An 11,392-nucleotide genomic window follows, 5' to 3' on the forward strand; every position below is an offset into this window, starting at 1 on the left:
ATGCAATTGCACAAAAATTGTCTTAAATTTCTAAAATTTATAGTTTATGGAATCTTATTTGCACATCCAAACCAACTGATTCCAGTTCTAATTGGCGAGTTTTTTCTCAGGTATAATATGGTAAACTTGAAAAAAAAAAAGGATAAATTTTGAAAAAATTAGAAAAACTAAAGTAAGGAAAAAATGAAATAAAACATAAACATAAAAAAAATAAGTAGATTTACAACAAATAAAAAAAAAAAAACAATTCATCATTAAAAAACGTGAAAAAGGAATAAAAGGAAAAAGGAAAAACACGTGTTTCTTTCTCTCTTTTTTTATTTTAAAGTTTTTTTATTTACCGCATTTTTTCGTCTTAAAAAAGAAGTGTTTTTTTTTGTGTGACTATGATATCCGTAATAAGACTTAAACTTTCATCCTGAAAATGAATTTGCCTGTTGCGACTAGTTGCCCAAGAGATCACTCATCCACATGACTAAGAAAATGCACTTCAACTTTTGAAGTGAAGAAGGTGAAGACTTATAACTCTCAGGATCAGAATTTGACAGGATATGCCCAAGGCCTTGCATTGAACAGGAAAGGCCCATTGATCTGCCTAAGCTCTCCCGCTCGCTCCTCAAGAGATCATGTCTGCCAAATCAAAAGCGGTCAGCAACCTCCACCATCCATGTTTTTATGATAACTGTTATGATTGCAAACATAAATCAATGCATGTAATTTTGGTGGGCTTCATCACCCCATCATCTGTCATGAAAGTGATTGGACGGGATGAAGTATGGTGAGGATGTAGGATTATTTTTCAAAAGAGATTGGCGCTCAACCCGAATTTCTCTCCCATTTTTTACATGTTCCTCGTTATTCTCGCACCTGAGATGCAAACAAATCACATAACAAAAAAATTTCATCCTCAAATTGCGCGAGAAAGAGAAAATTCCGAGAAACTATCAGGAATTGATGGGACTCAGGTGCCAATATCGTCGTCACAGGACGGGAGCAGAATTCATTCTCCAACGACAATCAGGTGTCGAAGTTTCGCTCCGTTCATCCAAGGAGCGGAAGAACGCATCCACCAGACGACAAATTCTGTCACTGTATATGCATATGAACCGTAATCAGGGCCACCATTTATGGTGGTAGCCAGTCTTGGTCAACGGAGTCTGCTAACAATCTTCAGTCTTTCAAAGATAATATAAATTTCAAGTTTTGATAAAAACAGGAGTTAGGCGTTCTGTTTCCATACTGACCCAAATCTGTCACTAGTTATCATGCGGATCATACCTCAAGGATCAGACAAAAGTGTTTGTACTAATGCTGGTTTTGAGGGTCTTGGTGTTGATCTTAAAACAGGGAATGTGCTTGCCCATTTTAGAAACACAAAATAAGTTTTTATTCGGGAACCCACTTTTTCCTCTGAACTCAAGGAACACTACCCACTTTTGAATTTCATGAGTTGGATGTTCCTTTCAACTCCCAAATTTTAGATCTGACTTAAAGATTGGCATCTTATGAATTTTCTTAGAATCATCACGTGTGAATGCTGATAGATGGGGCTGACGTATGTGTCAAGAATTTCTTGTGGGACATAGACCAATATGCACCGACAGTACATTTTAGCAGAATAAATAGAGGACCTAGTCCCCCTTTGCCTAGCACAAGCAAACACATTCAGACCTCTTCTCACTGTCTCTCTAAACTTGAACTCTTGTTCTGCCATTCCTCAAGAAGAATTCGGTCGAAATGGCTGCACTAATCACGTCCCTGGCTACTACACCAGCTTCTTTCTTCCTCTTGATCCTCGTGTTTGCCTTTTCTCCTGCTGGCTCCTCTGCTGACTATTGATGGCAGAATGGCCATGCAACTTTCTATGGTGGCAGTGATGCAACTGGGACCATGGGTAAGTGTGAGCCTCATCCAATATTGAGCGGCTTTCACTACTCTTTTGAGTCGTTTGAGAACCAAAGAAATTCAAATTCCTGAAAAGGGCCTTTGTAAAATTTGTTGGTAACTTAATGTTTTTGTGACGGTTCATATATTTGTGGTCATGATGATTCTCATATTTGATGTGCAATTCTGCAACAGGTGGAGCTTGTGGATATGGCAACCTGTACAGCCAGGGCTACGGCACAATGACCGCTGCACTCAGCACTGCATTGTTCAACGATGGCCTCAGCTGCGGGTCATGCTACGAGATGAGGTGCAACGACGACCCCAAGTGGTGCCGGCCTGGCAGCATCACGGTCACCGCCACCAACTTCTGCCCGCCGAACTACGCCCTGGCTAATGACAATGGGGGGTGGTGCAACCCTCCCTTGCAGCACTTCGATTTGGCAGAGCCTGCTTTCCTGCAGATCGCCGAGTACAGGGCCGGAATTGTGCCGGTGGCATTCAGAAGGTAAGCAACTCGACCGATTGGTTCTTCGATCAAGCAATTTCACAATTCTTATTGTTCTGCTATCACAAGTACTACAAAATACACCTTGTGAATCAGAAGTTCCTGCTAACGATTCAGATTTTATATGTTCTTTTGTTGGCTGTTGTTCTCAACAGGGTTCCATGTGTGAAGAAAGGAGGAATAAGGTTCCAGATCAACGGCAACCCTTACTTCAACCTGGTGCTCATCACCAACGTGGGCGGCACCGGAGATGTCCATGCGGTGGCCGTGAAGGGGTCGAGAACAGGGTGGCAGCCCATGTCAAGGAACTGGGGCCAGAATTGGCAGAGCAACTCTTACCTCAGAGGTCAATCCCTGTCCTTCCGGGTCACCACCAGCGACGGCAGGACCGTCACCAGCTACAATGCTGCGCCTGCAAATTGGCAATTCGGGCAGACCTTCGAGGGCAGCCAGCTCTAGACATAAATACATGGACATGCACTATTGCCGGAATGCACAGCATAGAGACGCATACATGTTGGCGAGTCTGTCTGTTCAGTCGAGAGAACAAACGTCGGGGTCAAGAATTGCAGAGACAGGACCATGGGAGCTGAGGTGGTTGCACATCACCCGCTTGTCATATATATATATATATAATTCTTTTGGTAGAACATGTCGGCCTTTGAATGAGCTAGAATAAATCATCAAGGGGAAGTTTGATAATTGCTTGGATAGTTCATCAGCGAAGATAATGAGTGCATTGTAACAGAGACGTTTAAATGTTAAAAAAAAGAAAAAAGAAAATCTTTGTTAGATTTTCCAAATCAAATATCGAACTTGAAAAATCCCGATCGAAAATCCAAAGCTTTTTATTTGCTTTCGAATCAACTCATCAAAAATTGATTGAATAAATAAATGCAAGCTTCTTCAAGGGTTTGGATTTGTGAGCATTCGCTGTAAGTTTCACATCCACGGCAATAATTGAATCCCTTTTCTCAATATGTGAATTGAAAAAAGAAAATCCATTATTTGAATATCATGTATTTTATCTTTTAGAGAAATGCTTGCTAATGAATAAGCCATAAAAGTTGTTTAACAAAAAGATTTGATATGCTTAATAAAATATTAGGCCGGCAACAAAATCAAAGCAATATATCTAAATCGGTAAGAGGAGTTCCACAACACAAGCGTAATGTTTTGTGAATCAATCCTAAAAAATTGAGTAGATTTGGTTTTGTATATTAGTTCCATCAATATGGCAATTGACTTCTATTCTTTAATTTAAAAAGTTGGTGATTGAAATCTATTATTTAATAGAAAATCTTTTTTTTTTTGTCAAAAAGAGTCCTCTGTCCTTGACCAACTTCCACTTGAAGGGGCTTAAGTCCTACTCCTCCCCATAAACACTGTGAATTTTTTTTTTCTTCTTAGCTGAGCTTAGAGAAATGGTAACCAAATTATCACTACACAAACTGGTGTCTGGATATCAACGTTGTTAAGGTAATTGAAAATCAAATCCAATCAGACCTTCTTTGAATCAATAAATGGCTGGGATTGAAGGGGCACATAGTATATTTCGCATGATAATTCTTTTATTTTATATTCTCAATTTCCTTTTTCTTGGCTTGCGTTTATTTGCTCTATGAATTTTTACAATACGAAATTAAATTTATTTTATTTTTTATCCAATTCACAAATGGTATCAATTCTATCTCAGTTCAGACAATTTTCCGAATGTTAGGCTCACAGGATGAACTGATTTGGAAGCCAAATATTCTAATAAAATTCCCCTGAACTTATCAACTGATCTCTCAAGCCTAACCCATTAATATTATCCACCACTACTAGAGCATGAGCTACGTGCATCATTGATATTTGTCATTCTGAGCTTCATCTTTTCTTAATATGATAATATGTTCGTATGACGTTAGTGAGTCCGATTCTCCTTCGCCACCCTTTCAAACTGAGATAGCCAAACAATGAAATTGAGTTAATCGTGTTGAGAAAGGCAGGTGCATTCCGGCAAAAGAAATAAGGAGGTTTTCCTGTGAAATTTGACGCAACTGCTTTGACCAGCGGCTGGTATACGGTCGGTCCCTGGTTCCAATTCTTTGCACAAGTCAAAGCAAGGCTAGGCTACAAGAATAAGTGTCAAGTTTATAAGAATTTGGCTATAGCTTTTGAAGTTTTAAGTTCTAGGGGGAGCGACAAAGTCTCGCAGCCTAAGTTTAGCTTCCCAGAGCTATAAATTGAAAAGAAAACCAGCTATTCTCTAGGCAGCAACCACTGTTTGGGTAGGAAGGAGCAAAGTAGGCCTTGGGAAAATAAAAGAAAGAGTTTATATGGAGCGAACCTGGTTAGTCACAGTAAGTACACTTGGCCTTTACTTAAAAGCCGCAGTGTAACTAGTTCTCTATATTTAGCCGACAAAATGGAAATATATAACAAAATTTGAAGACAAGAACTCCAGAGCAGGCTAGTCGCCAATCCCTAAAGATAAGTCCAACAACGTGGTGTGGAGGTTTTGGTCCTGGTTTGTTTTTATGTTCCCCAATCCCATCAATTTCAAACACCATTGGATTACCTTGGTAGGTACGCAACCGAACCGACTTTTCCGACCCTAATCCACCATTTATGCAGTGATCTATGATGAAAGGGACGTGGTTACGTTCAAAGCTATAGTTGTTTTGAACTGTCAATATCATGGAAAGATGTTTGAAATGCATCTCCTCATTAGGGGAAGGGATGGATTTGGCATTTTTGCGGTCTCTTTCTTCTCTTAACCTACTTGTCAGTCTATTCATGAATCCTCGCCCTGAAAACTTGATTAAACCAGAGTATCCACGCTCAAATTTTGGTTTTATAACAAGGTTAAGACATAAATATTCGAATGTTAATTTGAAGAGTTTAATGGTAATTATCTTGAAACTATGTATTTCCTTAGTCTTATATAATTTATACATACCTTGCAATATTTTGAAGTGCATGGAGGCAAACATCTCATTTTAGTTTTGAGTTGTCAGATTTTAAAGTTTTTGAAATGGGTAGGGTGGACCGGGTCGAGTTACCAAACAGCCTAGTTCATACCCTTTAGTTCAGACTCAAGCCCTAGGCCAAGCCCAAGCCCATTTTCCAACATTTGTTTCGAAAATATTTCATCTTACCTCTCAATTTCATTTTGAAAATAAAAGTTTTTAATTCAAAAAAAAGGAAAAAAAAGAGAGCTAATTTTTCTTGGCAAAATCGCAATGTGACCTTCATGCAGTGAAACGTATAAATTGGCTGTCTCATCAATTTACTTGGGTGCCCAGACACACATATATGAAATGTTCACAAAAAATATTCCTATTCATCTCTACGATTTAATTTCTCCCGCAACTTCATCTCATCACATGACGAGAAGCAGATTTTCAAAATGTTTCTGTCGTTCTTCTTGTGATGAAAGGAGACGGATGACCGTCCTCACGTCAATCAAGGGGGCGCCATTAATGGGGAGTCAAGCTTACCAGCTGCCGACGATCATCGCATGCATCGAGCAACCTTTTCCTCAAGCAACTCAAAGTCCCAAATTCCAAATCTTGACCAAGAGTTTTGGTTTCTCACTTTCACATTGATCGGACCTAAAAAAACAGGCCCCTAATTACCATAAGACTGCAGGGCCCATAGAAAAGGCTAATATTAATTTCATGATCCCGCATTTCATGATTCTGATTGATCTGAAAACACGGAATGTAGTGGTTGGGTTGAAGAACGCGCGAGATGATGCAGTTGTGAGCCGAGAACAAGATTACACATCGAAAGATGGTTCGATCTTTGCCAAATTTTTCTTGTGGGCAGGTGCCGATGTGGGCCAGAAGCTCCTCTTTCTTAGCAATATAAACAGAGCAATCTCCCAGCCTTTGCCAAGCACCAGCAAGCTCAGTAACCCAAGTACTACCTTTCCATCTCCCTACACTACACTTCCAGCGGAATTGCTCTGTTTTGAGAGTTGCAATGGCTGCTCAGAACTTCCCCACACCTAAACGAGCTTCTGTTTTGCTTCTGCTCCTCGCGTTCGCCTTTTCCTTTACTGGCTCCTACGGGGACTATGGATGGCAGAGCGGCCATGCCACATTCTATGGTGGTAGTGATGCAACGGGGACGATGGGTAAGGCTCTGAGTGTTGCTTCTTCTGGCAGTATTAAGCCTTCTTAGATTTGATGAAATTGAAATTGCTGCCGTAGATTGCTGCGTTTCTTGTGATGACATGTGATTGTTCATATATTTGATGTGTAAAACCGTGGAACAGGAGGAGCTTGTGGTTATGGAAACTTGTACAGCCAGGGCTACGGCACGCTCACTGCTGCACTCAGTACTGCCCTCTTCAACAATGGCCTGAGTTGTGGCTCCTGCTACGAGATGAAGTGCAACGACGACCCCAAGTGGTGCCGGCCGGGCACCATCACGGTGACCGCCACCAACTTCTGCCCGCCGAACTACGCCTTGGCTAATGACAATGGCGGGTGGTGCAACCCTCCCCTGCAGCACTTCGACTTGGCCGAGCCTGCTTTCCTGCAACTTGCCGAGTACAGAGCCGGAATTGTTCCAGTAGCATTCAGAAGGTAAGAAGGCAGTAAAGTCCTCGTCCGTCAACAGACCAGATTTGTCTGAAAGAAGAACAAGTTGTCATAATGGGTTTGTTCTGATTAACAGGGTTCCATGCTTGAAGAAAGGAGGAATAAGGTTCACCATCAACGGCAATCCTTACTTCAACCTGGTGCTGATCACCAACGTGGGTGGCGCAGGGGACGTCCACGCCGTGGCCGTAAAGGGGTCGAGAACAGGATGGCAGCCGATGTCCAGGAATTGGGGACAGAACTGGCAGAGCAACTCCCACCTCCAAGGTCAGTCCCTCTCCTTCCGGGTCACCACCAGCGACGGCAGAACGGTCACCAGCTACAATGCAGTGCCTGCAAATTGGCAATTTGGCCAGACTTTTGAAGGTGCCCAGCTCTAGTACTTAGAAAATACAGACAGCGAAGGAGTTCGAAGTCATGGCCGTGAAAGCTGAGGTGGACTGTTACCGCCCGCTCGGCCATATCTGTTACAGACACTTAAAACATACATAAGCCATTGTTTCCATCTTACAAGTCCTCGGCGCTTGTAGGGAGAAGATGAGAATCGTGCAGTTCCATATAATGCTAGCTCTCTTATCGCATATACCAATATATTCTTGTATCATGTAATTGACTGATTACATTAATATGCCTTTCTGTTTGGAATATGAATATGCTTTTCTGTTTTTCAACAGTACACTGGACTGGTTAACCTTGATCATACCAACTGATGATGAACAGTAAGATTTTCAGAAGTTAAAGCACTATCGCTACTCATGTTTGAATCCTTTTCCCCGCATGACATGCACTCAACCGGCTCCGTGCCCCCTTTCACATCAAGAATGCCTCTTCCTATTAATAAACTTTTGAGCCTACGATGGCTTGCTTATAAGCTGATCAAACAAACAACCGATACAACTGTTTGGAATGTAAATATTGACGTCCTCGCGCTTCTCAAAATTTGAGGAAAAAAAAACTTATGCTTTCGTTAAGAAAATGACTGAAAACTTGAGTAAGTTTACAAAAGCAAGCGCCTCAGATTTTAAAATCGGTAACATCCCAAGGTCTAATTTTCTATCAGTGAAACACCCGCTTCTTTTTTCTTCTTTGAACCGGCAGGGAGCGATGGCGGAGGAGCTCGAAAGGAAATTGTGAACAGTTGGTCAATAGTGTTCAAACTTTATAGTCTCCTTTTTATTTTTGAAAAGGAAAGGAACATTGGAGAATGAGAATGTACAGGCATATGTCCTAAGTTGGACTGGGAGACTTCGGAAACCTTTATTTACCATTCACCTTTTTGAAACGTCTGAACAAACAAAGAGATAGCTCATAGCAACTTCTCAGGAGGAGGGGTTGGTGGTGAAAAAAAAAAGGCATGAAGGGTATTCTGTTATATATATATATATATATATAGAAACGGGCTAAAAAGTAACGTTTATTTTTCTGACTTTGTGTAGAGAGACTTCAATTTTTTTTCAACCAAGGTGTTTTATCACCAAGGAAGTTGGCTTAATGGACGGAAGGGAGGGGACTGGTATGTGGTTAGTCTCTTTTTCATGATGGAAACTAAGCAGTATGATGAAATACTCATTGTGCTAAACTATGAAAAGTGCTTGCATAATTTTGGGCCCTAGCATGTGGCCTCATGTTTCTTATAAAATATAACCTGTTCGACATCTCATAGGTCATGACGTACAAGTGAAAATACAGAGCCGGACGGGGTCTGCAGGCATGCCCCCTCAACCTGAAATTTTGAAAAAGAAAAATAGCTTGCAAATATTTTGAAAACTTTCAACTTAGCCTTATAAAGATTTTGAAAAAAATAAATGCGCCTCAGTGAAAAGTTTTCAGAAGTTTTACTCCTTTTGTGTTTCACTATATTCGCCCCCCAAGACAAAAGTTCTAGAACCCAGTAAGAATTAGTTCCTAAACTAAATAGGTAGAGGGTTACGGGTTCCTTAAGGCTGACATATCGCACACTTTGAATCGGCCGCTAATTTGATTCACATTGGCCTAATCCAAGCCAATTCCGGCGACACTGGCTCTCATAAAAAAAGTCAGATGTAACCAATTATAATTTTAATTAATCAACATACTCAGTTCATGCATTCATTGGAGAAAGACTCTGCTTTCTCTTGATGATCTACGAAATATGAGATGGATATCTAATGGTGACAACCGTTTTTACGATTTTGGAGTTTTAGCAGTAATTATCGAAAAACCAGAGGAGCTTTCCTATCAGGCTCACCTACGCCGGCCGCCCTTAGATCAGATCTCATTTTGATATCCATCAGTTAAGCAATGAATGATGGAGAAGGCCGTGCCGTTTTGGCAGTGTGGGAGCCATCAAAATGTCAATCCCAAGAAAAAGTTTTGTGACTAAAAAGATCGCCTGGGGAAAGGAATTTTGTAGAGGAGGGAACTTTGATAGTTACAATTTTCATTCTTTCGATGTCAAAAGAGAAGGAAGAAAAGATGTTCACCTTCGGCGAAAAGCTGGAATAAAGGAAACAACCTACCATAGATCCACCTTAATCAAGGGCAACATTCATGGGCGCGAGTCATCGACAATGACGTCTGCCGACCTTCTCTCGATCTCTTTCGCTCTACTTTTCAAAAATCTCAATGACCAAGTTCCACATCTTGACTGAAATGGCAGTTTTTGGTGTCTCATTTTCATATTGACCCAAGTGCTTCTGTTTGTGTGGCCGGGCAAAGAGGAACTTCATGAAAATCTAAATCTACTCAAGTTGATCTTTTGCCGTTGAATGGGTCCAGGGGCTTACAGTATAAATAGAGCGCCCTCTCCACCTTTGCAGAAGCACAATAACTCGACTTCTCCTTGTACGCATATAAATTGAGCCTTTGCTCTCTGCCATCCCTCAAAAGGGAGTTGCCATGGCTGCTTTTAAGTTCTGCACAACTAAACAAGCTTCCTTCTTCCTCTTCATTGTCTGGTTCGCATTCTCTCCTACTGCCTCTTATGGCGACTATGGGTGGCAGAGCGGCCATGCCACGTTCTATGGTGGTGGTGATGCAACTGGGACCATGGGTGTGTCTTCACTCTTGTTCGAGCATTGACTTTTCGTGCATTCAGCTTCTTGTTAATGTTGCCTTGTATCATATCTTATGGTGGTATTGATGTTTTTGTGTAATTGACGAACAGGGGGAGCTTGTGGATATGGCAACCTGTACAGCCAGGGGTATGGCACACTGACTGCTGCACTCAGCACTGCTCTGTTCAACGATGGCCTCAGCTGCGGGTCATGCTACGAGATGAGGTGCAACGACGACGCCAAGTGGTGCCGGCCGGGCAGCATCACGGTCACCGCCACCAACTTCTGCCCGCCGAACTACGCCTTGGCTAATGACAATGGCGGGTGGTGCAACCCTCCCCTGCAGCACTTCGATTTGGCAGAGCCTGCTTTCCTGCAGATCGCCGAGTACAGGGCCGGAATTGTGCCGGTAGCATACAGAAGGTAAGAAGGCAGTCCTTGTCTGTTAGCACACCAGATTTGTCTCAAAGAAGAACGAGTTGTCTTAATGGTATTGTTCTATTTAACAGGGTTCCATGCGTGAAGAAAGGAGGAATAAGGTTCACCATCAACGGCAATCCTTACTTCAACCTGGTGCTCATCACCAACGTTGGTGGCGCAGGGGACGTCCATGCGGTGGCTGTAAAGGGGTCGAGAACAGGGTGGCAGCCCATGTCCAGGAACTGGGGACAGAACTGGCAGAGCAACTCTTACCTCAGAGGCCAGACCCTCTCCTTCCGGGTTACTACCAGCGACGGCAGGACCGTCACCAGCTACAATGCAGTGCCGGAAAATTGGCAATTTGGCCAGACCTTCGAGGGTAGCCAGTTCTAGACAAAGAGAGATTAGACAAGCATACACGCATTGTTGGTAGAGAATGAGCGAGAGAAGAGAGAGAGAGAGAGAGAGACATTGTATGTAGCCATGAATGCTGAGGTGGTCTCAGTTAGCACCCGCTTGGCCACAACGTCGAGTTTGTCATAGGTACTTCTTGTATTGTATTATTTTTCATGGAAGATTTTTTGGCCTATAAAAAGCCAGAATGTATGTGCTGCATCCGGATTTTCTGTATGAGCTTTTCATGAAGTCTCCTTGTTCCATGGTCCGGCATCATATGCAGCTGGAGCAGCTCAACTTACGTTGGTTCTTGTTATCCACTATGTTCTTGATAAGATTCAGCATAATATAGACGGTCATATAAATAAAATGTTAAAAGCAAACGAAGGGGAAAGAATAATCGATATATTTTGACCTAAAAGAAATACTGGGTACTGCTTGACCAACCATCATATTAGGGGGAAACCATACAAAACGTGTCAAAATGCAGGACTGGTGAACTAATCCAACAAAAACGAGCTAACCAAAGGTAATTCAGCATGAATTACACAAAG

General features: G+C 42.0%; 3 protein-coding genes across 4 annotated transcripts; all 3 read left to right on the top strand.

The window, feature by feature from the left end:
- Positions 1-1,670: 1,670 nt before the first annotated feature.
- LOC116263028 (expansin-A8-like) lies at positions 1,671-3,045 on the top strand. The gene is made up of 3 exons (XM_031642595.2): positions 1,671-1,894; positions 2,080-2,392; positions 2,548-3,045. Exons 1-3 carry the CDS (start codon positions 1,891-1,893, stop codon positions 2,849-2,851), a joined length of 621 nt encoding a protein of 206 aa, XP_031498455.1. The 5' UTR covers positions 1,671-1,890; the 3' UTR covers positions 2,852-3,045.
- On the top strand, positions 1,884-11,048 carry LOC116262880 (expansin-A10-like). Of its 2 annotated transcripts, none has more exons than XM_050080285.1 (3): positions 1,884-1,894; positions 10,133-10,445; positions 10,532-11,048. In XM_050080285.1, the coding sequence occupies exons 1-3, from the start codon at positions 1,891-1,893 to the stop codon at positions 10,833-10,835; spliced, it is 621 nt and encodes a 206-aa protein (XP_049936242.1). In that variant the 5' UTR covers positions 1,884-1,890; the 3' UTR covers positions 10,836-11,048. The 2 variants fall into 2 exon arrangements, with proteins under 2 accessions (XP_049936242.1, XP_031498270.1); XM_031642410.1 differs by lacking the exon at positions 1,884-1,894 and adding an exon at positions 9,814-10,018.
- On the top strand, positions 6,293-7,591 carry LOC116262955 (expansin-A8-like). Its single transcript, XM_031642503.1, has 3 exons — positions 6,293-6,518; positions 6,660-6,972; positions 7,064-7,591. Exons 1-3 carry the CDS (start codon positions 6,365-6,367, stop codon positions 7,365-7,367), a joined length of 771 nt encoding a protein of 256 aa, XP_031498363.1. The 5' UTR covers positions 6,293-6,364; the 3' UTR covers positions 7,368-7,591.
- Positions 11,049-11,392: the final 344 nt, after the last annotated feature.

This window comes from Nymphaea colorata, chromosome 10 (assembly GCF_008831285.2).
Source record: "Nymphaea colorata isolate Beijing-Zhang1983 chromosome 10, ASM883128v2, whole genome shotgun sequence".
NCBI lineage: Eukaryota > Viridiplantae > Streptophyta > Magnoliopsida > Nymphaeales > Nymphaeaceae > Nymphaea > Nymphaea colorata.